Source organism: Myxocyprinus asiaticus, chromosome 17 (assembly GCF_019703515.2).
Source record: "Myxocyprinus asiaticus isolate MX2 ecotype Aquarium Trade chromosome 17, UBuf_Myxa_2, whole genome shotgun sequence".
Classification (NCBI taxonomy): Eukaryota; Metazoa; Chordata; class Actinopteri; order Cypriniformes; family Catostomidae; genus Myxocyprinus; species Myxocyprinus asiaticus.
In genome coordinates, this window is record NC_059360.1 from 45,182,480 (window position 1) to 45,210,000 (window position 27,521).

Consider the following 27,521-nt stretch of genomic DNA (forward strand, 5'->3'; position numbering starts at 1 on the left):
AGCACTCTGTCTCTCTCTTTCTTGAAGGTATGACATTATGAACCTGCAGTATGTCGAGCCTGGAGTCTATGACTATATAAATGTGGGCTCTTGGCATGAAGGCATTCTGAGTATTGATGATTATATTATCCAGATGAACCGCAGCGAGATGGTCCATTCTGTCTGCAGTGAGCCCTGCTCTAAAGGAGAGATTAAAGTACGTTTGTATACTTATCACAAACCTCCATTTAAGAAAGTATAAATACTTGCTTTTATTTTCCATTGTATCATCTGCTCCTCATTATAACACAAGAAAAGAAGTAATGTCATACACTTTAAAGGGATTGTTCACCCCCATAATGACCATTTTGTCATCACGACCCTTATGTCCTTCCTGTGTGTCTCTCAGGTGATCAGGAAAGGAGAGGTGAGCTGCTGTTGGATCTGTACTGCTTGTAAAGACAATGAATATGTCCAGGATGAATTCACCTGCAAAGCCTGTGAGCTGGGATGGTGGCCAGATGAACAACTGAATGGTACATTGGCTTTATTTCATTTCCTTTAACTGCAAAAGTCACTTTGTTAATTATCTCAAGTCCCACACAGAATATGAGGACTTTTTCTGCATTGATTTTGGGGGATATCTGCAGAATGGATTTAAACACTGGAAAATGTGTTACATGGAGCTGAGAGTACTAAACTCTAATTGGTAGTTAAAAACATAATTAAATTATAAAACTAATTAAAGTCTTTTAATACTCTACTTTTACATGTTACTTGTACCGCATCGTTTAATAATGTAGACTTACATTGAAGGAGGGACATATCTAGACACCAGAAAAATATAAAGACTTGGGGGTGGGCCAGAAACACCCCAGCAAACATCTAGAAACCACCCAAAACATCCCAGAAAAACTAATAGCAATCACACCAAAACACCCAAGAAAAACGTCTAGCAACTACCCAAAACACCCTAGAAAAAAACTGTCTAGCAACCACCCAAAACACCCTAGAAAAACATTTTGCAACCACCCAAAACACCCTAATAAACTCCTTGCAACCACCCAAAACACCTTACCAAATGTCTTGCAACTACCCAAAACAACCTAGAAAAACATCTAGCAACTACCCAAAACATCCTAGAAAAACGTCTAGCAATTACCCAAAACAACATAGAAAAACATCAAGCAACTACCCAAAACACCCTAGGAAAACTTCTAGCAACCACCCAAAACACCCTAGAAAACCTTCTAGAAACCACCCAAACACTCTATTAAACTCCTTGCAACAACCAAAAACACCCTAGAAAAACTTCTAGCAACCACCCAAAACACCCTAGAAAACCTTCTAGAAACCACCCAAACACTCTATTAAACTCCTTGCAACAACCAAAAACACCCTAGAAAAACTTCTAGCAACCACCAAAAACACCCTAGAAAAACTTCTAGCAACCACCCAAAACACCCTAGAAAAAAACATCTAGCAACCACTCAAAACACCCTAAAAAATATCTAGCAACTATCCAAAACACCGTAGAAAAACATCTAGCAACCATCCAAAATACCCTAGAACAATGTCTAGCAACCACTCAAAACACCATAGAAAAACATCTTACAACCACTCAAAACACCATAGAAAAACATCTTACAACCACTCAAAACACCCTAGAAAAACCTCTAGCAACCACCCAAAACACCACAGAAAAACATCTAGAAACTACCTAAAACAATCTCTAAAAACATCAAGCAACTACCCAAAACACCCTAGAAAAACATCTAGCAACCAACCAAAACACCCTAGAAAACCTTCTAGCAACCACCAAACACTCTAGTAAACTTCTGGCAACCTCCCAAAACACCCTAGCAAACTCCTTGCAACCACCCAAAATACCCTAGAAAAATGTCTAGCAACCACCCAAAACACCCTAGAAAAACATCTAGCAACCATCCAAAACACCCTAGAAAAACTTTTTGCAACCACCCAAAACACCTTAGCAAACTCCTTGCAACCATCCAAAACACCTTACCAAACATCTAGCAACCAAACAAAACACCCTAGAACACCTTCTAGCAACCACTCAAACACTCTAGTAAACTTCTGCAACCACCCAAAACACCCTAGCATACTCCTTGCAACCACCCAAAATACCCTAGAAAACCATCTAGCAACCACCCAAACGCTCTAGTAAACTTCTGGAAACCACACAAAACACAAAAAACCTCTAGCAACCACCCAAAACACCTTAGAAAATGTCTAGCAATCCTCCAAAACACCCTAGAAAAATGTCTAGCATCTACCCAAAACAACTTAGAAAGCTCATAGCAACCATCCATAACACCGTAGCAAATGTCTAGCAGCCACCCAAAACACCCTAGAACACCTTCTAGCAACCACTCAAACACTCTAGTAAACTTCTGGCAACCACTCAAAACACCCTAGAAAAACATGTAGCAACCATCCAAAACACCCAAGAAAAACATCTAGCACCACTCAAAACACCCTAGAAAAACTTATTGCAACCACCCAAAACACCCTAGCAATTTCCTTGCAATCACCCAAAACACCTTACCAAACATCTAGCAACCATCCAAAACACCCTAGAACACCTTCTAGCAACCACTCAAAACACCCTAGAAAACCATCTAGCAACCACCCAAACACTCTATTAAACTTCTGGCAACCACCCAAAACACAAAAAACCTCTAGTAACCATCCAAAACACCTTAGAAAATGTCTAGCAATCACCCAAAACACCCTAGAAAAATGTCTAGCAGCTACGCAAAACACCCTAGAAAAACATCTAGCAACCATCCAAAACACCCTAGGAAAACTTCTTGCAACCACCCAAAACACCCTAGAAAATCTTCTAGCAGCAACCCAAACACTATTGTAAACTTGTGGCAACCTCCCAAAACACCCTAGCAAACTCCTTGCAACCATCCAAAATACACTAGAAAAACATCTAGCAACCACTCAAAACACCCTAAAAAATATCTATCAACTATCCAAAACACCCTAGAAAAACATCTAGCAACCACCCAAACACTCTAGTAAACTTCTGGCAACCTCCCAAAACACCCTAGCAAACGTCTAGCAACTACCCAAAACAACCTAGAAAAACATCTAGCAACCATCCAAAATACCCTAGAAAAATGTCTAGCAACAACTCAAAACACCATAGAAAAACATCTTACAACCACTCAAAACACCCTAGAAAACCTTCTAGCAACCACCCAAACACTCTAGTAAACTTCTGGCAACCTCCCAAAACACCCTAGCAAACGTCTAGCAACTACCCAAAACAACCTAGAAAAACATCTAGCAGCCATCCAAAACACCCTAGAAAAACTTTTAGTAACCACCCAAACACTCTAGTAAACTTCTGGCAACCACCCAAAACATGCTAGCAAACTCCTTGCAACCACCCATACTATCCTAGAAAAACATCTAGCAACCATCCAAAACACCTTAGCAAATGTCTTGCAACCTTCCAAAGCACCCTAGTAAAACACCTAGCAACTACTCAAAACAACCTAGAAAAACAGCTAGCAACCACCCAAATCACCCTAGAGAACTCATAGCAACCACCCATAACACCCTAGCAAATGTCTAGCAACTACTCAAAACACCCTAGTTAACTCATAGCAACCACCATAACACCCTAGAAAATGTCTAGCAACTACCCAAAACACCCTAGAAAAACAGTTAGAAACTACCCAAAGCAACCTAGAAAATAAATAGCAACCACCCATAACACCCTAGCAAATGTCTAGCAACTACCCAAAACACCCTAGAAAAAAAGCTAGAAACCACCCAAAACACCCTAGCAAACATCTAGCAAACACCTAAGACACCCTAGAAAAACATCTAGCAACTAAGACACCCTAGAAAAATGTCTAGCAACCACCAAAAATACCCTAGCAAACGTCTAGCAACCACCCACAACACCCTAGAAAAAAACTAGCAACCACCCAAAACACCCTAGAAGAACGTCTAGCATCCACCCAAAATACCCTAGCAAACGTCTAGAAACCACCTAAGACACCCTAGAAAAACATCTATCAACCATCTAAGACACCCTAGAAAAACATCTAGCAACCATCTACAACACCCCATAAAAATGTCTAGCAACTACCCAAAACAACTTAGAAAATGTATAGCAACCACCCATAACACCCTAGCAAATGTCTAGCAACTACCTAAAACATCCTAGAAAAACAGCTAGCATCCACCCAAAACACCTTAGCAAACATCTAGCAACCACCTAAGACACCCTAGAAAAACATCTAGTAACCACCTAAAACACCCTAGAAAAATGTCTAGCAACCACCCAAACAGTCTAGTAAACTTATGGGAACCACCAAAAACACCCTAGAAAAACATCTAGCAACCACCCAAAACACCCTAGCAAACTCCTTGCAACCACCCAAAACACCCAAGAAAAACATCTAGCAACCACCTAAGACACCCTAGAAAAATGTCTAACAACCACCCAAACACTCTAGTAAACTTCTGGGAACCACCAAAAACACCCTAGCAAAGTCCTTGCAACCACCCAAAATACACTAGAAAAATGTCTAGCAACTACCCAAAACACCCTAGAAAAACATCTAGCAACCATCCAAAATACCCTAGCAATCACCCAAGGCACCCTAGAAAAATGTCCAGCAACCACCAAAGACACCCTAGAAAAACGTCTAGCAATCACCCAGAACACTCTAGAAAAACGTCTGCCAACCACTCAAGACACCCTAGAAAAACGTCTAGCAACCACGCAAAACACCCTACAAAAACACCAAGCAACCACCCAAAACACGCTAACAAACATCTAGCAACCACCCAAGACACCCTAGTAAACTCTTAGCAACCACCCAGAATACACTATCAACCACATAATAATGAGCATAATAATGAGCTAAAAAACACTCAGAACACCTTAGCAACCCTATACAGTAGCAATGCCCTGATTACGACCCACAACACCCCAGCATCGCAGTGTGGACTTTTCCTCTGAAAATGTCACAATTTTAAACATGTCTATCTATAGCCTATATGTTAAAACTAGATTAGTCTAGATTAGTCTTCAAAACATTCATGCAAAACAGCTTTCTCAAAGTGTTACACTATAACTAAACTGGCTCTTTAAAAGACCTCCACTGTCCTATTTACAAAAGGTTTCCAATGACACCTGAAGGCCATTTATCATTTTTACAGATTGCTTGCACCATATAACATATCGCCTGTGACAGCCCTACTCCACAGCCTACTTCCCTGGCCTATTTTCATACACTGTGATGGTCAATGTCAATGCAGCAGCATAACAGAGTGTCCCAGTGATGTATTTTTTATTAGTTCACTATATAGTTCCATTCTACAGTGTGTTACTGCTGTTATACACAGATTCACTATAGCTCAAGCAGAAGCTATGTGCCGATAGTCTGGAATCCTAGACATAAATGAATTTTATTTTATCTTGTAGGAAGCCTATGCTGGTTTGCTGGCCCTGGAGAGTTTATGCTGGTCAAGCTGGTCTCCCAGCAAACCAGTTTAGGCTGTCTTAACCTGTATTTTTTTTAGGGAAGAAAATAATACTGTGTTAGAATGGCATAGGGGTGATTAAATGATGACAGAATTTTCATTTCTGGGTGAACTATTCCTTTAATTGCATCAGTTTTATCCTTATATATATATATATATATATATATATATATATATATATATATATATATATATATATATATATAAAGATATGTGATGGTGTTGGTAATGATGCATGAATTAGTTTCCTCTCTCATGCTGCAGTCTCTAAAATCTCCTTTGGCTTGGTTCTTTCGTATGGCCTGGTCCCTCAGTGGAACAGCTGTTTATTTTTAGTTGAGCTGAAAACCTACTTTAGCACTTGGTGCATAAGAGAGCTGGTCACACTCAGATGGCCAGTCTTACAAAGACATGAGGCACTCCAAAGCATACGCTTTTGCCATTTTTAATTCATAGTCAACAATGCACTATTTGATCAAAACCACCTATCGGCCTCATAGAGTGTTTTATGATTGGTGGAAGTATACTTAAAGGGTTAGTTCACCTTAAAATAATTTACTCATGTTTTACTTAATTTTTAACATGGAACACAAATTGAGACGTCAGAAAGAATGTTAGCCTCAGTCACCCTATATTTTCATTGTATGGAAAAAATATGCAATAATTGTGAATGGTGACTGAGGCTATCAGTCCCCAACATTCTGCTTAAGATCTCCTTTTGTGTTCCATGGAAGAAAGAAAGTCATACTGGTTTGAAGCAACATGTGGAAGAGTGAATTTTCATTTTGGGGCGTCCCTTTAAGGGTATGATCAACTTTTGACTAATTTAAATTATTATTTTGTCTTGTGGAATACACTTAGAAAATAATACATTCAGAAAATATCTGTTCTGCTTTAGGGCAGTCTTAAATAATAATAATTAAAAAAAAAACTCTTCCTGAGAGATCTCTCCATTTAAAAATGGCATATCCGATGAAACTAGAGACTCTAATCTTTTGACTCAAACAGGTTTAAATGTAAAAAATATAATTAGGTTTCTTACCAGATGTAGTTTTGTTGGCGTTTCAACCAAACAAAACTCCACTGTGATCGCCACCATGTTGTTTTTTCACATGACTTCGTACGTCAAAAGTTTAACCCTTTACTGACAGCACAGAGTCTCTGTGTTGCGTATAGTGAAGCCAAAATACAACGTCCACACATGTGGACCTGGGGTCGCGTGAGGTTAAGCCTTGTCCCAGACCCAGACTTTCAATATTAAACTATGAAAATACATTATAAAAATTACAATTATAATTTTTTAAAAACGATAATCAAAGAGTGAAATAAACAAACCATTTCATTATTTATTGTGTGAATATGATTTATATACATTTTTCAAAAACTACGACCCACAGAAAAATTTGCACCTAATACATTTTTTTCAGTAGTTAGTGTACTTTTGTCACTAAAGTCAGTAAAGAGCATGCTTGAGATGAAATATGAGACAAGTGATGTTTTTAGAAAACAAATATTTAAGGTAAATATCACTTGTGAGCAGAACATTTTTATTTCTGTCATTTCCAATCAAGCTGTAATTTTATACAATTACACAAAAGTGAAAATATTGTTTGTGTGTATTTAGAATACATAAAATGTTAGCTAGGAAATTAGCCGTAGCAAGAAAAAGGAGTCGGCCATTTAAAAAACGTTAAAAAGGGCATTTCAACTGCAGAATTCTATTAAACACAAAACAGAATTTGATATGTGCTGGAAATGAAACTGTGGTGGGAATTTTCTTGACTTTTAGAGAAAAAATGACATAAACCTCCTGTGATGCATGTACTTACATTCAAAATTAATGAGCAAAAAAAACCCACAATGCTAAAAGTGCCCAAAGTTGAAGAAACACACATAAACAATTTTTAAATGTCATGAATGATTTTGTCTGACAATTTTATATATTTTATCCCCAGGCTGTGAGCCCCTTCCCTTGTGTTACCTGGAGTGGAGCCATCCAGAATCCATCGTTGCTGTCGTCTTTTCCTGTCTTGGCATCCTTGTGACCAGTTTTGTCACATTCATCTTCATACTGTACCGAGACACACCCGTTGTGAAGTCGTCCAGCCGTGAACTCTGCTACATCATCCTAGCTGGAATCTTCCTGGGTTATATTTGCCCATTCACTCTCATTGCCCGCCCCACTGTAGCTTCATGTTACCTACAGCGCCTCTTGGTGGGCCTCTCAGCTTCCATGTGCTACTCCGCTCTCGTCACCAAGACCAACCGCATTGCTCGTATTCTAGCCGGCAGCAAGAAGAAGATCTGTACGCGCAAGCCGCGATTCATGAGCGCCTGGGCACAAGTGGTTATCGCTTTTATCCTCATCAGTGTGCAGCTAACGTTGGAAGTCACGTTGATCATTTTAGAGCCTCCGGAACCTATCAAGTCCTATCCCAGTATCCGAGAAGTTTATCTCATTTGCAATACCAGCAATTTGGGCATGGTGGCGCCACTGGGCTACAACGGCCTACTCATCCTCAGCTGCACCTACTATGCCTTCAAAACACGCAACGTCCCAGCTAACTTTAACGAAGCCAAGTACATCGCCTTCACTATGTACACAACTTGCATTATCTGGTTGGCTTTTGTTCCAATTTACTTTGGATCTAACTATAAGATCATCACCACTTCCTTCTCCGTGAGTCTTAGCGTAACGGTGGCTCTCGGCTGCATGTTTACTCCAAAAATGTACATAATCCTCGCTAAGCCTGAGAGAAATGTACGCAGTGCATTCACCACCTCCGACGTGGTCCGTATGCACGTAGGGGATGGTAAAATTGCTTGCAGGAGCAACAGCTTGCTCAACATGTTCAAACGCAAAAAGAACACATCTGGAAATGCAAAGTAAGTACAAGTAGCATAGCGGCATTAACGTAGCCTCTCTCCATCCTGTTGCGTTAGAACCCATGGGTCCTGTACTGTAATTCCGGGTTCTCTTAAGACGTAAAGATCATGCCATTTTCAGGAGCTTCTTCAATTAACAGCTCTCCCAGACATCTTTGATTTACAGGTCAACTACAATTAAAACCTGCACACCCAGGGGTGTCTACGCAACAGGGCTGAGAGAGACTGGGCTACTATAGTAGCTTTGTATAGTATGGTATAGTATAGTATTGTAGCTAATCTTAAATGGCAAGCATTATCACTTCTACAATCAGATACTAACAAGTTAAGAAGACAGTAAGTGACCCGTAGGGTTGGGCAGTATGACGTTTTTAGTATGTGACTGAAGAAATGTGTCAGCGGTAGAGATTTCACTATTTATATCATCTATACCGCAATAGAGTGCAACAATGCACGCCCTCTTTTTCAGTCGTCCTGGTTCCGGATGTATTTTCCAGATTATATAATTCTTCATAAAAGAGTTCTAAGCCATGAACCAAACTAACCAGCTCCATTGTGAATCACAACATTACAAATTTAAAGCAAAAAAGCATTTGAAAATTGGACAAAAAGACAAAGGTACTTAATGTCTTTAATGAGGGAATGAACTACAATCCCATGAAGCACTGCAAACGACATAATCAAAATAATAAATTATAGAAAAATATAAAACTATTGATTTTAAAGTTGTTGATTATAAGTATAAAAACAAGTATAGAAACAATATATTCAAAGTAAATTGCCAAATATTCATATATATATATATATATATATATATATATATATATATATATATATATATATATAAATATATGAGTAGTTTGAGAGTGTTAGGAGAACGACTCGATTGCGTCATTCACAGTGCGTCATGGGAGTTGCCAGTCAATGCAGAGCTCTTTTGGCGCACTTTGTTCGCCGAGTGGAGGATCATTTCAAGTTTTAGCACAGTTTCTTGAAAACTTGTGATAACTGGAGATTGGAGATATTGGATAACTTGGCTTGTACGAAAATGTATGACTTTCATTCCTATACAGACTGACCAATTAACAAACAGAATTTCAAATCGATACAATACAGCCATCAAATTTTAGCTTGCTTTCTATCCAACACTTTATTTAAGAGGAAACGTCTGTGAACAAATTTGGTTACTCATTCCACACTTATTTATGCAATACAAATGAATGATGCATGCCAATAACCTGTAATATGCTTCCCTTATCTTGTTCCAAACCACAACATTTCTTTCTTCCGTGGTACACATAAGTTATTTTCCTATTAAAATCATGGTTAGGTCTAGGGTTTGGGGAAGGGGTTAAACTAAAGAAAAATCGTGATAACATTGTTCATTGGTTTATTTATTTTTCTCTATGCGACTAAAAGTCATACATTCTTGAACGAGCCAAGACATACAAATTATTTTGACTTGTCATGAGACTGGGTTGGACATTTTAAGGATACACTTAATAACTGAATACAAATATTCTAAATATTTTTGCACGTCTTGCTTTTGAAGGCATTTGTATTAAACTATTTTTTTACACGAACCAGAAATGTCGTTCTTGTGTTCACCTTTCTCGGTTCCTGTGAAATAACAGTGGTCTTTATTTTGTTCATAGTTCTAATGGCAAGTCTGTGTCATGGTCTGAACCAGGTTCAAGACAGCCTCCGAAAGGAGATCACATGTGGCACAGACTGTCTGTACATGTGAAGAGACAGGAAGCCGGCTCCAATCAGACGGCTGTCATCAAACCCTTAACTAACACCTACAATCACCCAGGCATGGAGTTTTCCGATCTAAGCACCAAGACTCTGTACAATGTGGCTGAGGAGGATGAGGGCGACCCGATCAGATACAACCCCTCAGGCAGCCCTCCTCTGACGGCGCTCAGGCAGTCGCCTGTAAGCAAGCCTGTGAAGGAGGTGGGCACAGATCTAAAATTTTACACTCCTAAACAACACTTGCCACAGAACAGTGTTCTCCCCCAATATGTTATTGTAGACCACCTCCAGGAAGGGGTGGGAAAATTCAGCAAAAACATGTCTGATTTGGATGAGATTATAAACCTAGCCAAACCGGGCGATATACTGCATCCTCAGCCCATTCTGCCCATGCAACCGGGATCGTACCCGGAAGAGCTGTTTTCCTCTTTGGAGGAGGGTGACAATGAGCAGTTTGGACTTCTCCATGGCTACATGTATGACAATGCGCAAATCCATGATGAGGAGGAGTTGGTACAGTTTAAAATGGCAATGGAGGACTCTATGGCAATCATGCCACCTTCGCCGTTTCGAGATTCCCTTGGCTCAGGCAGCCCGATTCGTAACTCCCCTATTTCTGAATCCATCTTATATACACCTCCGAGCGTGACTTACGCGTCCGTCATTCTCAGAGACTTTAAGCAAACCTCCTCAACTCTTTGAAATGTTTTTATAATGATGTCATAATAGGTGATCATTTCACAAGTTCCTAGTTTGTTCTTAGTAACAGCAACTACTTTAAATGAAGTTTTTTTATAATGTTTGCCTGTTATCAAAGTATTTTAAAGAGACTGTATTGAAGTGAATGTATTTTGACCAGGGTCCAAAATCAACACACGGCAAGCAGACAAGCCTGATCTCATGAAAATTACGTGACTGTGGCGAAATTTTTGCAAAATGATATTAAGTAGGTTTTTGAGGTGGCAGTTCCAAGGTGAAATGTCCACTGTGTGGCGCTAAATGCAAGTTACATTTTCTCTCAAACAGAGTTTTTGAGGTAAATGCTCTATCAAGTTTTACATCAACAAAACTGACCTCCCAACCCTAAACCTTAAACCTAAACCTAACCGTTAGTCTCAGAAAAATCAAATGTAAAAAATGTAATTGCAGAAGCAACAACGTCATTTTGTGGTACTTCTATGACACTTTCAGCTCAAGTGTCGACTTGCGTGCACTTCAGGACTCGCACCACAGTCCTTTGCGTCGCAAGTGTAACGTTCTGTCAGTTGAGCTAGGCACGATTTAATCACGCTCGAACAAGCTCATAAATGTTGTTGGCTATGTAATGCGCTATAGTAAAAGTGTTTAGAAGTCATAAGATAGCATTGTGTGAGGAACAAGGTGAAAAGGAAGTGTTTATGGACTGATAATCTGCCTCTCTACTCCTGATTTGTGTGAATGTGAATAAAAGTCATTGTTGTTGTAATGCCTCTAGTGTTTCCTGATACATACAACAAGCCACGTAAAAATCATTTTGCAAAAAATGTATAGTTACATGATTTTTTTGAGACCAGGTATACTGATTATAACGTGACTTTTGACCCCACTTTTTTATGGCCGATACATTTTCTTAATTCATTCGCCATTGGCAAGTGTGGCAAAAGGTTCATTTCGGACCCCGATGTTGAGCCCTTAAACTGAAGAGACCTAATCAGCGATGCACTGAATTAAATAGGCTCCAAACGTGAAAAAACTCTTCAATTTCTGTCGCTGTCACTTGTTTATTTTGGCAGCATTTGACAACAAACCAACATCAGTCATTGTGATGCTGTAGAGCTATTTGTGCTCCTGTTGCATTGTTTTCCATTGTAGATCAAATCATGTGAAGGACTTTTTCAGAACATATACCATTAGCAGTAAATGAAGATTTAGTACCCAAATAGGTTCAAACTTAGTGCAGCAGTTCCATTCAGTTACAAGTAAATACAAATAGGTGTTTGATACAATCAATCACTGGCATAGAATTGGGGGAGACGGGGGGCACACGTCCCCCCCCAATGCTATGAAGGGGCGGATTTGTCCCCCGCAATCTTGCATCTGTCCTTTTTTATATATTCTTATCAATGCTGAAAATAATTTTGCATGAGTTAGGCCTACCTTGCAATTGCATGGCTGTGAGTCTGACATATTGACACGAAAAAAACTGAAGTCCCCCCTCCGTTGTATGAGTTGGAATCACCCAACTAGACGGCAGTGTCACGTGGTACCTGTTAATTTTTTCAGCGCTGGCCAGGATGCATCAACTCACAGTCGTTTATTATTACTGAATGAGGATTTTTAAAAATGCTTTTATAGATAATGCTGTGCTGGATTTTTATTCACAGGTATGAATCCTTGCAATTATCAGTTTTTATTAAAAATAACTATCCAGCGTAAAATGTCTCCAAATGGATATAAAGCGTTCTAAGATTTAAATACAGATTAATGGAGGATTCGGTTTTGAAGGGTCAAGCGCCCCCTGCAGGAATAAAACACACAAGACAATCCGTGGCTGACAATGTGCAATTTCGGTCTGTTACCCACAAAAACTTTCGTATGAATTTAGAAAACATGAAATATATAACTTGAGTCATATGTGAAAGGTGTCCATAGAAATAATCAGTTGTTTTTCATGGTGAGGAAAGCAGACATGCATTTCAGATGAGCAGGTAAGCGTACATTTTTTATGAAACATTGACATTGACCCTAATGCTTTTTCTGAATGTTTGATATGATACAGACTATAAATAATTAAGAATATGCATTAAATTAGGGATGACATGATTATACGGTTTTACTAGTAACCGCGATTAAAAATATCACAGTTAATTTACCGTAAGAATTTAGAATCCACGGTTAAAAACTGTCAAATGCTTAATTTACACATGGTAAAAATATTATATATAATGTATAAATATATAATATAAAAGAGTTTTTTGTAAGATTTTGTAAGCCTAAATGGGAAAACTCTTGTGCCTGTGTGGGTACTGGAGCTGTTGCTATGGATACGGATGGACGTGGTGCTTTAATGGCCAAGCGTCACTCAATGTGAACTTTCAATTCATGTGAAACTGAAGCTTAAACACACGAATTCCAAAATATTATAGAGGAATTCGATCAACCATAGCATTTGGCAGCATTTATATGACTGACTGAAGATGACGGATGTAAAACAAGCAGACAGAAGTCCTAGAAAGACACATTCTACAAATTGGACAGCATGCTCCACTAGTCCAACAACAAACTATTAAGTTTAATATTTTTAGCTGTGGTGATTTTAAAGCGATGAATTAAAGATGCCACTTTTTGTAATGTTTAAGTGTGCTGACAGCACGTGGTGCATTTGCGCGTAGTTTCGCCCACAGCCTATTATTGTTGCTATAGTAACGAACGCAACTTCTAAGCATGTCTGATTGACAGGTAAAATGCAAACTTTTATTTCAGCTTTGTTGTTAGATCTGTGGTTATTTTCCGTAATTTCAGCAGACAGCTTACTTCAAACATTCGAATCATCAGCATTAGGTTAAAAAGGGGAAACTTTATCATTCAACTGATTACTTAAAATCAAGCAGAGGTATAGAAATGTACGTATTTACAAATAAAGCTTCATATTACGAGTACATTCTACGACCACCCCCCCATAATTCGCACCCTGCATTTGGTCCCCCTCAATGTTCAAACCAAATCTACGCCATTGCAATCAATCAACATGACTTTTATAGATTACATTTTAAAACTAATCTAAACAGCAACATAATTTCTAAGTGTTATAGGTATCATTCAGTCAAAGGAACAATCATTTACTTATGCATCAAATGTATTAAACTAAGTTTTTAACACATGCCTAAAAGTACAATGTAGCAAAGATTGGATAGTGTTTAAGTGCCAATATCAATATTGCGACACCTTCATTCATATTTTATGTCTTTTTTGTGTAGTGTGTGTGTGTGTTTGTGTGTGTGTGTGTGTGTGTGTTTGTGTGTGCGTGTGTGTATGTGTGTGTGTGTGTGTGCATGTGTGTGTGTGTTTGTGTTGAAGTATAACAGAAACTGTATATGCTGACTTGCTTCTATATATATTTATGATTTTTTTAAAATAATGAGGTAGATGTAAATATTACTATGTAATATATAATTATATTAATTGTATATTTGGATTTAAATGGTCATAACTCAAAGTCAGAGCTTGTAGAATTTATTAATGCATTTCATTTAAATTATATAGTTGTTTTATTTTTTGTGTGTGTGTTTATTGCTCATTGTTGGCTGAATGTAATAATATCAGTTCCAGATAATACTGCAATGCTTTACAATTTTAAAACTACTGCCTCCAAGCAGTCAGTGTTTTAAAGAAGATTCAATGAACCATTAATTCACAACAGGAACACCGACAGCAATTCCACCAGAATGTAGCATTTAATCATAACAATATAGCAGCCTTTGTATGTTTGCAACATACTTGGAAATTGTAAACTGTAGCAATTACATCATCATATAGTTATGACCAGTGTTGGGTGTAATCCAATTACAAAGTAATAATTTACTATAATCTAATGAATTTTTTGTAAAAAAAAGTAGTGTAATGCATTACATTTTAAATTGTGTAATCAGATTACAGTTACTAACTTTCAATTAATTTAATTACTTTTAAGTGCATTGGGTTGTGCTTATTTCTAATATATTATTTATGTAGAATATTTGAATTAAGACCACGTAACGAGTCATTGTGAAGCAGACATTAGCCGCTATTCCACCATCAGGCCGAACAGTTCTCATCGCAAAACCGTACCGTTCGATGCCGATCTGGGCCAGCTGGCGCGGTTAAGGTTTCTTTTTCCACTGTGGTACGTAACAGATCTGTCTTTTGGCGATGCCATGAGAGGTAAACATTGGAGCGAGTGTGGCGCACTGTGGAGGATGATCGCATATTACAGTTATTAGAACTGCTTTTTTCCCCTGGTTTTGCTTTGCTAATACACCGCACACATACCATGTTGCAAAAAGGAAAGTAAAGAGAAAAAGACGAGAGGTTTACCATCATTTGCTGATGGCTTGTGTTTGCCACCGGACACGAACATGCAGAAAGGTAAAAGTTCCCAGACTAGCTAAAAAGAATATTTGTTGACAAAATATTATGTAAGTATTATATACAAATAGTTTGTGAGAAAATATTGATGTATTTTGAGTTTAAATGATATAGTAATCTAATTCCCTGATGAAAAAGGCGTGTAGAAAAATAAATGCAGGCTACAATACTAGTTAAACCATTATAATAAAATCATGCAGATACACTAAACAAGTCACCATGTACTAAAGCCATTCCACCGGCACGTTTGAGTACGTTAGCTAACTGTGCCGAGAATTCCGGGCCGAGAACGTTTTATAATCGTACCGTGCCGAACCGTGCTCAAGTGGAAACGCTACTGTAACCGTTCCGTACCGTGCTCAGAACCGTTCGGTCCGATGGTGGAAAAGTGGCTATTGTGTCACAATGAACAAGAAAGAAATATAGATATTATTTTTAATTTGTTGAGCGTAAAAGTGTTTAAAAAAAAAGTAACTTAAAAGTAAAGTAATTAGCAATGCGATTACTTTTTTAAACCTTTTTAGTAAAGTAATCTGATTACAATTTTAGAGAAATAATTAGTCATTTGTAGTGGATTACTATTTTTAAGTAACCTAAACAACACTAGTTATGACTGTTTAAGTCCAACACATGACTATTACAAAATTGTTATGGAATTTTAAGCAATGATAGAGGATTGTATTTAAGTAACTATTAAGATGTTATCTGAAAGTATTATTAGTGTATAATGCTGTAAGTTTTCTTCTTGTTTCTGTTGCAGTGCAATATATTTTTTGTTTCTGAGCTTGTCAGATTGCACACTTTACCCTTGAAACTATACTTTAGCTTTAAAGAGAACATTTCTGCTCTTATATTAAAGACATTGCTGTTGCATACTCCCTAAATGGAGCTTAGATGTAGGTAACTACTTGTACAAATTTAGTTATACTATATTTGTCAAAAGTTGTTTAGCTCAACAATTTAGTGAGCATGTTTTCTTAGTTTACCATACTGATTAAATGCTGTACATTTTGTATATAACCTCTGAGGGTTGTTATTGCAGTTGGTATTTAGTTAATGATTTCCCAAAATGTGACCTGTTGCTGTATTTTACTGCTTTCATATGACATTGTCAAAGACGTGTCTACAACACTTGATGTTTCATTGTGTCACTCCATCATTAGGTGCACATAATGATAATCATTTGAAATGGAATTCTCAGATGAACTTTGAACATTAGGGAAAGTACACAGATGGGAAACTGTCTTCATTATAGAGAGCATGGTTGGAAAACAAGGGCTTTAATCAGCAGAATAAATCAGAAATAGGTCAGTTATTGCAGATCTGTTAACACTGTCCAAGGAAAATGTCAGGAGACTCAAAATTAGGATTCACTGAACATTTATTTAAAGTTTTGGTGATTGGAGACCGTGATGTTGGAAAAACCAGCTTTGTGAAGCGTTATGTGAGAAATCAATTCTTCAAGGACTTAAAACCGACAATTGGTGTGGATTTCTTTATGAAGGTCATTGAGTGGGACAGTCAAATGCTGGTGAGATTACAACTATGGGATATAGGAGGTAAGTCTGTCTACTAAAGCTAGTTGCAAGTTTAAACAACATTTCTTTGTTTAAACTTGCAAATGGTAGACCAGAATTGTACTGGTTTCTCTTGTGTTTTTAGGTTAATAAAAAATACCTTTGAAAAGCATTAATTACTACAAAACAACATATGCCGGAATGGTGGTGTATAGATTGCTGTGCTGAATAAATTATTTTATATCATATGAGGCAGAATAAATCAAAATTTATCATGGCTTTTAATTTCTGCTATTGTCTGTAGTGAGGTATATATGGCTAATTATTTACAATTTAGTGACACAATTTCAGTTTCACATTCAGATTTATTGCGTATGAATCATCGAGTTCCTATTGGCAGGACAACATTTTCTGAAACTGAAAACTATTCATTTTAAATGATTCTGCATCCAAGCCGCTAGGTGTCAGTGTAAATCTTCTTGGACTTACACTGACACTTATCGGCTTGGATGCAGCATCATTTAAAATCAGTTGTTTTCAGTTTCAGATGCCATTGTAGAAATTTAGTATTCACAGTCAGACATGATTACTTTTTATTTATTTTTATCCCCTTTTCTCCCAATTTGGAATGCCCAATTCCCACTACTTAGTAGGTCCTCATGGTGGCATGGTTGCTCAACTCACTCCGGTTGGCAGAGGACAAGTCCCAGTTGCCTCCGCTTCTGAGACCGTCAATCCGCGCATCTTATCACGTGGCTCGTTGTGCGTGACACCGCGGAGAATCCCAGAATGTGGAGGCTCATGCACAAATTACCACGCGCCCCATTGAGAGTTAGAACCACTAATCGCGACCACAAGGAGGTTACCCCATGTGACTCTACCATCCCTAGCAGGGAGGCCAATTTGGTTGCTTAGGAGACCTGGCTGGAGTCACTCAGCACGCCCTGGATTGGAACTCGCGACTCCAGGAGTGGTAGTCAGCGTCAATGCTCGCTAAGCTACCCAGGCCCCCAGACATGATTACTTTAATCAATGAGTGAAAGTGTCAAATAACAGGACGGTTACTGAGATTAAGCGAGTAGTATTCGGCTGGTCATGTGATTCTAACATGGCAGCCCCCATGTGTGGACCCTCTCCATGTAGAATAAAACAGCTTTTATAAGGTTACTGAAATGACTGGAGTCTTCATTTTAATATGAGTGCTCATGATTTTACACATTTATTGCAAAATTACAATTCATGTCTTTAGGAGTTCAACTTTTTTAATGAGGAAAATATTACGGAGTGCACCTTTAAAATTAACTAATCTCTTCTTATCCTAATCTTGCTCAAAAATGCATAAAATAACAATGAATTTCTACACATTTTCTTCCTGTTCAGTGTATGCAAAACATGCAAGTTTCATCAAAGCTACATTAACACCACAAAAAGTATTCATGTAGTCACATTAAGTAAACTTCCATTTACAAATTAAAAGGATAGAACGCAATCAAATAAATTCTGTTCTAGAATTGTGTTGCTTTGGTTCATTTTAATTAAGCTAATTGAACAAGCAGCAAAAAAATCATTTTTTTTAGTGTGGGCTCACACTGACTGATCCAATCACAATGGAGATTAATTTGTTTATAATATATATGAGATTAACAGGTAATGATGCACCCTTTTTTTGAAGTGATTATTTTGAATAAGCATTATCTTAATTTGATACTAAAAAGAGTATCTTGCTATCTCAAAGTATTTGCATAAGTTAACAAATGATAACTTTTGCCCCTAAATTAACACTATATCACTATAACCCCCAAATGTGGGGTTTCGGCCCCCTCGCCAACCTTAATGAATTTTTATCAAAAAACAACCTTCCATTATTATTTCTTTTCACACAATTGATACACTTTGCAACCAGATTTTCCTTAAGGTGTGCCTTTAGCTCCACTGTATCTTATATATTTTCATTTATTCAGGTCAAGAGCGTGTCAGGGGAATGAACCGAGTGTACTTCAAAGGAGCGAGTGGTGCATTTGTTGTTTATGACGTTACAAACGGATCAACATTGGAAGGAGCACTGAACTGGAAATGTGAGCTTGATTGTAAAGTAATGTTGAAAAATGGCAGCCCAATCCCTGCAGTTCTGCTTGCCAATAAGTGTGATCAGATTCAAATTTGTCAAAACTGTACTGCTGTTCTGGAGAAGCTCTGCCAAGAGAAGGGTTTTATTGGATGGTTTGAGACATCAGCGAAGGTGAGTGGATGTTTAGCATTTTAGCTAGAGGTGTTGGCTTGAATAAATTATCATACTTGTACAAATATGTTTGTTTTTCTAATCCCTAGCAATTGCTTTACAATCACTCAGCACACCTAAACAACTGCTAAACAATGCCTTAGCAACCACCCAGGACACCCTAGCAACCACTTAGAACATCTTATTAACCACCTTGCAACTACACAGAGCACCCCAGCTGTCGCCTAGCAAGAACACATTAGCAACTCCTTGGGAGTGCCTTAGCAACCACCCAAAAACACCTTAGCAAATATAACCAGTCACAACACACATTAAAGGAATAGTTCACCCAAAAAGACAAACAAACAAACATAAAAAAAAAAAAATTCTCTCATCATTTACTCACCCTCATGCTATCCCAGATATTTATGACTTTCTTTCTTCTGCAGAACACAAACGAAGATTTTTAGAGGAATATCTCAGCTCTGTAGGTCCATACAATGCAATTGTGCAATTGTGAATCATGATCAAAATGTTGACGCTCCAAAAGGACATAAAGGTAGAATAAAAGTAATCCATAAGACTCTAGTGGGTTAATCTGTATCTTCAGAAGCAATATAATAGATGCAAATGAGAATCAGATCAATATTTTAATACTTTTTTACTATCAATCTCCACTTTCACTTTCTTCTTTTGTTTTTAGTGATTCACATTCTTAGTGCATATCACCACCTACCGGGCAGGGAGGAGAATTTATAGTAAAAAAGGCATTAAATATTGATACATTTCTCTACCACACTTATCATTACTTCTGAAGATAAAGATTTAACCACTGGAGTCATATGGATTACTTTTATGCTGCATTTATGTGCCTTTTGGAACTTTAAAATTTTGGTCACCATTCACTTCCATTGTATAGACCTACAGAGCTGAGATATTCTTCTAAAAATCTTTGTTTGTGTTCAGCAGAAGAAAGAAAGTCGTACACATCTGGGATGGCATGAGGGTGAGTAAATGATGAGAGAACTGTCATTTTTGGGTGAACTATCACTTTAAACATTCAGAGTTTGTCTTGATGAACTTTACTTTTTCTAGTAACATTTTCATATATAAACTAAATATTGTGTGCATAATAAGATGAAAGACAATGTCAGGCATCAAATTAGACAAATTGTGTATCAACTGTCATTGTTTTATGTGTTTATTAAAATATCAATGAAAAAAAGTCATCCAAAGGATTTTTTTAAACATTTTTTCATGAAAAATATTAATACAAATGCAGTAATGTACCTGCTCCTTTTTTCACTTGTGTTTAGTTGCTAGATTTAAACAGACACTGATAGATTTAATGGGGCTTTTGCTGTTGTGGTTGAGTTTTAGGAGAACATCAATGTGGATAAAGCTGCTAAATTCCTTGTGAAGCACATTCTTCAAACCAACCAGGAGTCAGAAAATGAGGAAGTCCAGAAGATCCAAGTTAATCTGAAACAGCAATCAAATACGAACTCTAGGTGTTGTTCATTCTAAAAAAAAAAAAAAAAAAATATGAGTTTACAATTTAATGTCAAATTTAAGTGTCATACAATTGTGTAAAACTCTAGTATCTCATTTTCTCTATACCATTGCTGTAGAGTTTCTACATTTATTTTTTACTGTAGGTAACATACTGAAAGAAAGCCAACATGAATGACCAATAGGCTAATGGTCTATATCTAAATAATCTAGGGACCTTGAACGAATATTTTAGTACATGCTGTGTGTCTAATAAATGTCTCTAAGGTGATTTGTCTCATTCCCCTTGCTAATTGACCAGAAGCTCAAATACATTAACATGCTAACAGAGATCCGACATACACTTTTCAGCCTAAATCATCATCAAGCGAACAAAAATATTGTCAAGATGCCAAATTCATTATGGTTCTTTCTACAAGGGGAGTGCATGCGCTATATCAGTGATTCTCAACTGGTTCTGCTTAAGGACCAATGCAGCCTAGATCATCTATCTATCTATCTATCTATCTATCTATCTATCTATATATATATATATATATATATATATATATATATATATATATATATATATATATATATATACACAGTTGTGCTCAAAAGTTTGCATACCCTGGCAGAAATTGTGAAATTTTGGCATTGATTTAGAAAATATGACTGATCATGCGTCTTTTATTTAACGATAGTGATCATATGAAGCCATTTAATATCACATAGTTGTTTGGCTCCTTTTCAAATCATAATGAAAACAGAAATCACCCAAATGGCCCTGATCAAAAGTCTGCATACCCTTGAATGTTTGGCCTTGTTACAGACACATAAGGTGACACACACAGGTTTAAATGGCAATTAAAGGTTAATTTCCCACACCTGTGGCTTTTTAAATTGCAATTAGTGTCTGTGTATAAATAGTCAATGAGTTTGTTAGCTCTCACGTGGATGCACTGAGCAGGCTAGAGACTGAGCCATGGGGAGCAGAAAAGAACTGTCAAAAGACCTGCGTAACAAGGTAATGGAACTTTATAAAGATGGAAAAGGATATAAAAAGATATCCAAAGCCTTGAAAATTCCAGTCAGTACTGTTCAATAACTTATTAATAAGTGGAACATTCGGGAATCTCTTGATACCAAGCCAAGGTCAGGCAGACCAAGAAAGATTTCACCCACAACTGCCAGAAGAATTGTTCGGGATACAAAGAAAAACCCACAGGTAACCTCAGGAGAAATACAGGCTGCTCTGGAAAAAGACGGTGTGGTTGTTTCAAGGAGCACAATACTTGCTGACCCCTCTCCAAACATAGTGGTCTCGTCACTCCAAATTACAGTGTACCAGAAGCTTTGAGGCGTGTCAAGGTGTTGTCGGGCATATTGTAATCAGGCTTTTTTGTGGCATTGGCTTCTGTCTGGCAGCTCAACCATGCAGCTCATTTTTGTTCAAGTATCATCATATTTTGCTCCTTGAAACAACCACACCCGTGGAACCGGTGGAACAGACCAGTGGGGGGAGGGAGGGGGCTTCAGGTAGGGGGTGGGGTCAGGTGACCTGGGAGGCGGCTCAAGGTTGGGAGCGGGGTCAGGTGGCCTGAGAAGAGAATCCAGGAAGGGGGCGGGGTCTGGCAGCCTGGGAGGAGGTTTGAGGACAGGGATGAGGGCAGCAGCGGGCACTGGGAACTTGACAGGCTTGTCGACAGCCACGGAAAAGTGGACAGGATTATCGACAGTCTCGGGGAACTGGACAGGCTTAGGGAACTGGACGGACTTGTCGACGGCCACAGGGAACTGAACAGGCTCATCGATGGCCACAGGGAACTGGACAGGCAGCTCCAGGACAGGAGCGAGGATAGATGGCTCCAGGATGGGAGCAAGGACAGACGGCTCCAGGATGGGAACGAGGACAAATGGCTCCAGGACGGGAGTGGAATTAAACAGGGAAACGACCTCCATGGCCATGAGCACTGGCAGTGACTGGGTAATGACCTTTGTGGCCGTGAACATGGGCAGAGACTGGAGAACGGCCTCTGTAGCCATGAGCACTGGCAGCAGTAGGGGAACGGCCTCCATGGCTGTGGACGTGCAGCGGCAGGGTAACGGCCTCCGTGGACGCTGGCAGCAGCAGAGGAACAGCTTCCGTGGCCGTGAGCGCTGGCAGCGGCAGGGGAATGGCCTCCGTGGCCGTGAGCGCTGGCAATGACTGAAGAGTAAGGGCCCTTCTCCTCCTCCTCTTCCGGGCGGTGAGAAGCACTGCTGCAGTAATGGCCACCGCCTCCTGGTGGTCAGCAGTGGGCCCCTCCGCCTCCTGGTGGGCAGCAGTGGGCTCGGGCTGGGAGGGTGCAGCTGAGCCTTTCTTCCTTCTCCTCCTCTGCTTACGAGTCTTCGGAGGTCTGGGGACCCCATCGTCAGAGGGGTCGACGGTGGAACTGTTGCTCCTTGGGGGCTGTCCGTAATCGGGTGTAACTTAATTAACCCAATGGGACAGATAACTAACAAACCCCTAGAACAACAAGACCCCCAGACTTTTCATCTCCCAGGGGAATCTCAAGGCAGGCGTTAAAAAGGTCTTTGAGAGCAGTGTCGTTGTATTTTAGCCCGTCTGCTGTTCTGAGGAACTCGCCAGCAAAAACGCTCACATCCTTCTCCCCCTGACGGAGGGAACGAAGCCAGGCGAGCTGGGCTGAACGCTCTCTAATGGTTTAGCCTTGTTTTTTCCTTGTTGTCTGCAACCCTATCACAACAGACCTGTGACCCATTTTGGTGTCGTGACCCCACCAGTTGAGACCCAGTGGCTTGTATTATTTCATATTTACCATTCAAGTGATATTTTTCTTTTGGAAAACATTTTAATAATAAAAAGATCAAACTAGTTGGCCTGTTTTCTAACATTTTTCTCTTGGTTTAAGTGAGAACTTTTTTAATGAAAAATAAATGTAACTTCCTTTCTTTGCCTACCAGAATAAATATTAGAAATATAATAAATATTCAATCAGGGCTGAAAATTAATTTTCCATCAAGCACAAATACATAATGCAATCCCTGAGAGTATCGTTAGATCATATGCTAATATATCTTGCTCTCTTTACATACAGTAGCACTTCTGTTCAAAATTCATACACTACAAGTATCAAATTTCCATTTCAGTACATCATCATCATTTTCAGAAATTTAGACATAAGATTAAATCAAGAAAGTAGAATTTAACATAGGCCAATGTTCCTGCCCTACTTTTACAACAGTATATTTAATTTATTATCTACAAATATATACAATGTACAGGTGAAATGCACCTCATACAAAACCTTATCCAGGTCACCAAAATGATCAAATGCATCAACATGATGCACGGCTTCCATACACAATGGTTGATCTTGCAGAAATGGCAGCAGTTCTCAGCTTGACCCAGTTTTGACATGCATTTGTGAGGGAATGTTATAAAACTCCAGCATTCTGATACTGCCCCCAAAGAACTGTACTAAACTGAGCAAACAATACCATGTTAAATCTTCCCCACCAGTCTAAACGAACTGTTAGGCACCAGCTGTGAGCATATTCAGGTTTCTGCGTATGGAAGAGTAGGTTTGAGCACATTTTCAAATGTTTTTGAGCTTGTACACAGCACTGTATCATGTAGATGGTTTTGTGGAGAGTGTGTTGATCTGTGCAATGTGTTCCCCACGGGCTCATGCAAGAAATGTTCCCCTCTCAGTACCCATCTGTTTGCATTTGCACACAGGTGGACAAAATTGTCTTTCTAGTATTTGTACCTGTTAGTATTGGGAGCATGCAGTAAAATACACTTTTATGTCATAGTGTCTGAAATGGTGGTGAATTCACAGCTTATGAAGATGAGTGATTCATCCTGTTTGTGATTCGAACCCATAATTTATAAATAAGCAGAAAGAAAATTATTCATAAAACAGCTCATGTGAGCAGGAAAATCATGAACAAATCATGTCAATTTTTAAAGAGTATTTAATTAATGAATTTGCAAAATATTTTTAAATTTATGGTAAATGTTTTTTTTTTTTTTTAAATAGCCACAGTGGTTGCCAGAAGTTTACAGTAAATTATTTTTTTACATTTTACAGTCAAATATTCAAACAAATATGATCAAAAAGTCAAACAGGCAGGGTTCCCATATCTTTTGATCAATGAATTTCCATGCATTTTCCTGTCATTCATGATTACTAACCTTGTGCAACCCCGCGTCCACATGTGTGGATGTTTTATTTTGGCTTTGCAATACGTAACACATATTTTAATTTCATTTAAACCGACTGATCTCAGCTCAGGAGACTCTGTGCTGTCAGTAAAGGGTTAAACTTTTGACGCACAAAGCCATGTGAAAAAACAACATGGCAGCGATTGCAGAGGAGCTTGTGTTTGGATGAAACGCCTTGGTTTGGATCTTACATCTGGTAAGAAACCATTTGAAGTTTTTACATTGAAACCTATTTGAGTCAAAAGATTAGAGTCTCTAGTTTCATACAATATACCATTTTATAAATTTGAGCAATTTATGGCGAAACGGCACACTTTTAAACACATTGACCACATTCGTGGACTGTATGCTCATCTTCAGTTAAAATATCCTATATTCATTGTGCACTATCACATTGAGAATCAATGGATGCAGCCAAAAACTGGAAAATGTTGCTTTCAGAGGCTTTATATGGAGTTAGGATGAAATTAAGGTGCATTTAAAACTATTCTGAGACCAGTGCAGACAGACAGGAGGTTATGTCATTCACTCAATAGGGAGCAAGGGAGGTATCCTATAGATCTCTATGCAGATATGTGCATTCTCTCCTAAAATCTGACCAAAAGTTCAGTTTCAGGCTGCAGATGTTGTTTGAACCACTCAACATGTTGGGCAGACATGGGACAATGATAATCAGTACATAGATTCAGAATTTATAATGTATAATTTTATTGTAACATGGTTGGCAGTGATTGGACGATGCTGACCATTACTTTGAATCAGGATTATTTATGCTAATTTCTGATGGAATGTCTGTAATGTCTCAAAAACATGAATAACCAACACAATTTGATAAAAAAATATCTGACTTTCTATAGCTTGGTATTATTTAAAATTTCACAACTTAGTCTCACTGTCCACATATGTGGACATCACTTTTTAGGAAAATGATTTGGTCTGAAAATGTTTCTTAGGGGCTACTAGTTACAAATCAAAAAGGGGAATGGAAGGGGTCTCAGGAGGCTTAACAAGGATTTTTTATTATTATAATTATTTTATAGAGATTTCTTTCACTTTATAGCCTTTGAATAGAGCTATAGAGAGAACTTTAGAATAGAGCACCACTAGGAAAAAAAAAAAAAAAACACACAATTTTTAAGATTTTATTCATTTCCAGGACTTTACAAATTTTAAATCTCCCAGATATTTTCAGTGACACCCATAGTTTTCAGTCACTTCAAAAAATTCAGTTACAGTAAATTTATGGTTAAATACCGGCAGATGTGTTTGCCAGACATTTACTGTAAAAATATGGTGCGCATTTTTCAGGCTTTACGGGATGTAATGTTGATGTATAGTTTACGGTTCACTACTATTATGAAATGATATAAAGTTTATATACTAACCTTCTGGAACAATAAAAGTCTGCTTTTCACTTTAAAATGTATTGTTAATTACCGTAGTAAGCTAGCAACCCTAACCCTAACAAAAGGCCACAAGATGACTTAATGTTCATCAAGAGTTCATCATATGTAACACTAAAATAATGCACATAAAATATAACACAGAACACCCAAATGTACATAACTGATATTAAAAATAAGAAGAAACATAACTATTCCAGTAAAATTTTCTAAAATGTGATGGGTCATACAGGGACTCTGGGAACACCCGATTATTGTCTTTTTTTTTACTGTAATTTTAACAATTGTTTGCCATAAAAAGTACGTCTTGTCAAGCATAATATACATTTTTACCATTAATTATACGATAAAATCATACTTTTTACATCAAAAATACAACGTATTTACAATATTTTACAGTAAAATTACATGTATTGTCTTGGTAAATACATAATTATTTTTTTACCTTATATGATACGGTAACTACCCATTAACCAATTAAAGTTTTTTTACTGTAGCATTTTTACATTACACATTAAACACACTTTTACCATTAAAATTAAGGACATGTTTTACCCTGAACAGGGACTTTTAATCATTAGGTAATTAACAGTTACCAAATTGAAATGTTTCACTTAAGCAACGTTATATTGCGTTATATCTGTTACATTAATGTAACAATTAATGTTACATTTTTCATTGTGTATGTCTATTAGAGACAATAGTTGCCAAACTCAGTGTTTCAAGTGGCTTTTTGGTGTGGTTTACAGATCAACAGCAACCAGATCAGACGATTTGAGTATGTGACAGCACTCCTCACAACATTCACAACAGGATACTGTCAAATGAAACATGTTTGTGTTGAGATCTCTTCAGCTGTCTGTTGATAATGTGCTGACTAATCTCTTAATGATTTGATAAAGCACTGTGGTGGTCTCACTCTGGTCTCACTGATTTCTTTGGTGGTCTTTTTGTGGTTCTTCACGCAAAAGCCGAGCCTGGAGGCAGGATTCTGCTGACATGGTGTGTATAGGAGGGCAGATATTTTTACTCTTCCATCTGTTCCGCACTGTCCCGTAGTTTTACTTTGTAGCGTCCTTGGTGTGCGTCTGGGGATCTGTTCTACATACCACTTATTTGAGGCCCTTGACAACGTAGTTGTTTACAAATAATATGGAGGGGTTTATTCTCTACTGACGAAGATAGAGTCTTATTTTTTGTTTAGACCGTTTAATCTTAATGCATAAACATTTTAGGAAATCTTTTATATCAAATTTAACTGATTCATACTGCTATAAAATGTCCTGATTCTTCTTATTTCTTTTAAAGTGGATATATTGCTTAGAGGAAAAAAACATCAGATTAACTCGCCATCTCTTAGTAACAGTGCATGTCCTATATACCTCCATCCTACT

At 37.9% G+C, this 27,521-nt stretch overlaps 2 protein-coding genes across 3 annotated transcripts in view; both read left to right on the plus strand.

Moving 5' to 3' along the window:
* LOC127454812 (metabotropic glutamate receptor 1-like) overlaps positions 1-17,936 on the plus strand; it is a 34,899-nt gene extending 16,963 nt beyond the window's left edge. The window contains exons 6-9 of one of the 2 annotated variants that reach the window (XM_051722248.1): positions 28-196; positions 389-515; positions 7,473-8,403; positions 10,059-17,936. In XM_051722248.1, the coding sequence (XP_051578208.1) occupies positions 28-196; positions 389-515; positions 7,473-8,403; positions 10,059-10,863 (2,032 nt within the window). In that variant the 3' untranslated portion in view covers positions 10,864-17,936. The remainder of the gene's footprint in view (positions 1-27; positions 197-388; positions 516-7,472; positions 8,404-10,058) is intronic. The other variant, XM_051722249.1, reaches the window with a different exon arrangement.
* LOC127454989 (ras-related protein Rab-32-like) lies at positions 16,610-20,526 on the plus strand. Its single transcript, XM_051722509.1, has 3 exons — positions 16,610-16,823; positions 18,743-19,020; positions 20,380-20,526. The coding sequence occupies exons 1-3, from the start codon at positions 16,610-16,612 to the stop codon at positions 20,524-20,526; spliced, it is 639 nt and encodes a 212-aa protein (XP_051578469.1).
* Positions 20,527-27,521: the final 6,995 nt, after the last annotated feature.

Bases quoted from the DNA above. Each gene is read 5' to 3' on its own strand.
- LOC127454989 (XM_051722509.1), top strand. From the start codon at position 16,610: ATGTCAGGAGACTCAAAATTAGGATTCACTGAACATTTATTTAAAGTT. The intron at 16,824-18,742 runs GTAAGTCTGTCT...TCATTTATTCAG, and splicing joins ACAACTATGGGATATAGGAG to GTCAAGAGCGTGTCAGGGGA. The intron at 19,021-20,379 runs GTGAGTGGATGT...GTTGAGTTTTAG, and splicing joins GGTTTGAGACATCAGCGAAG to GAGAACATCAATGTGGATAA.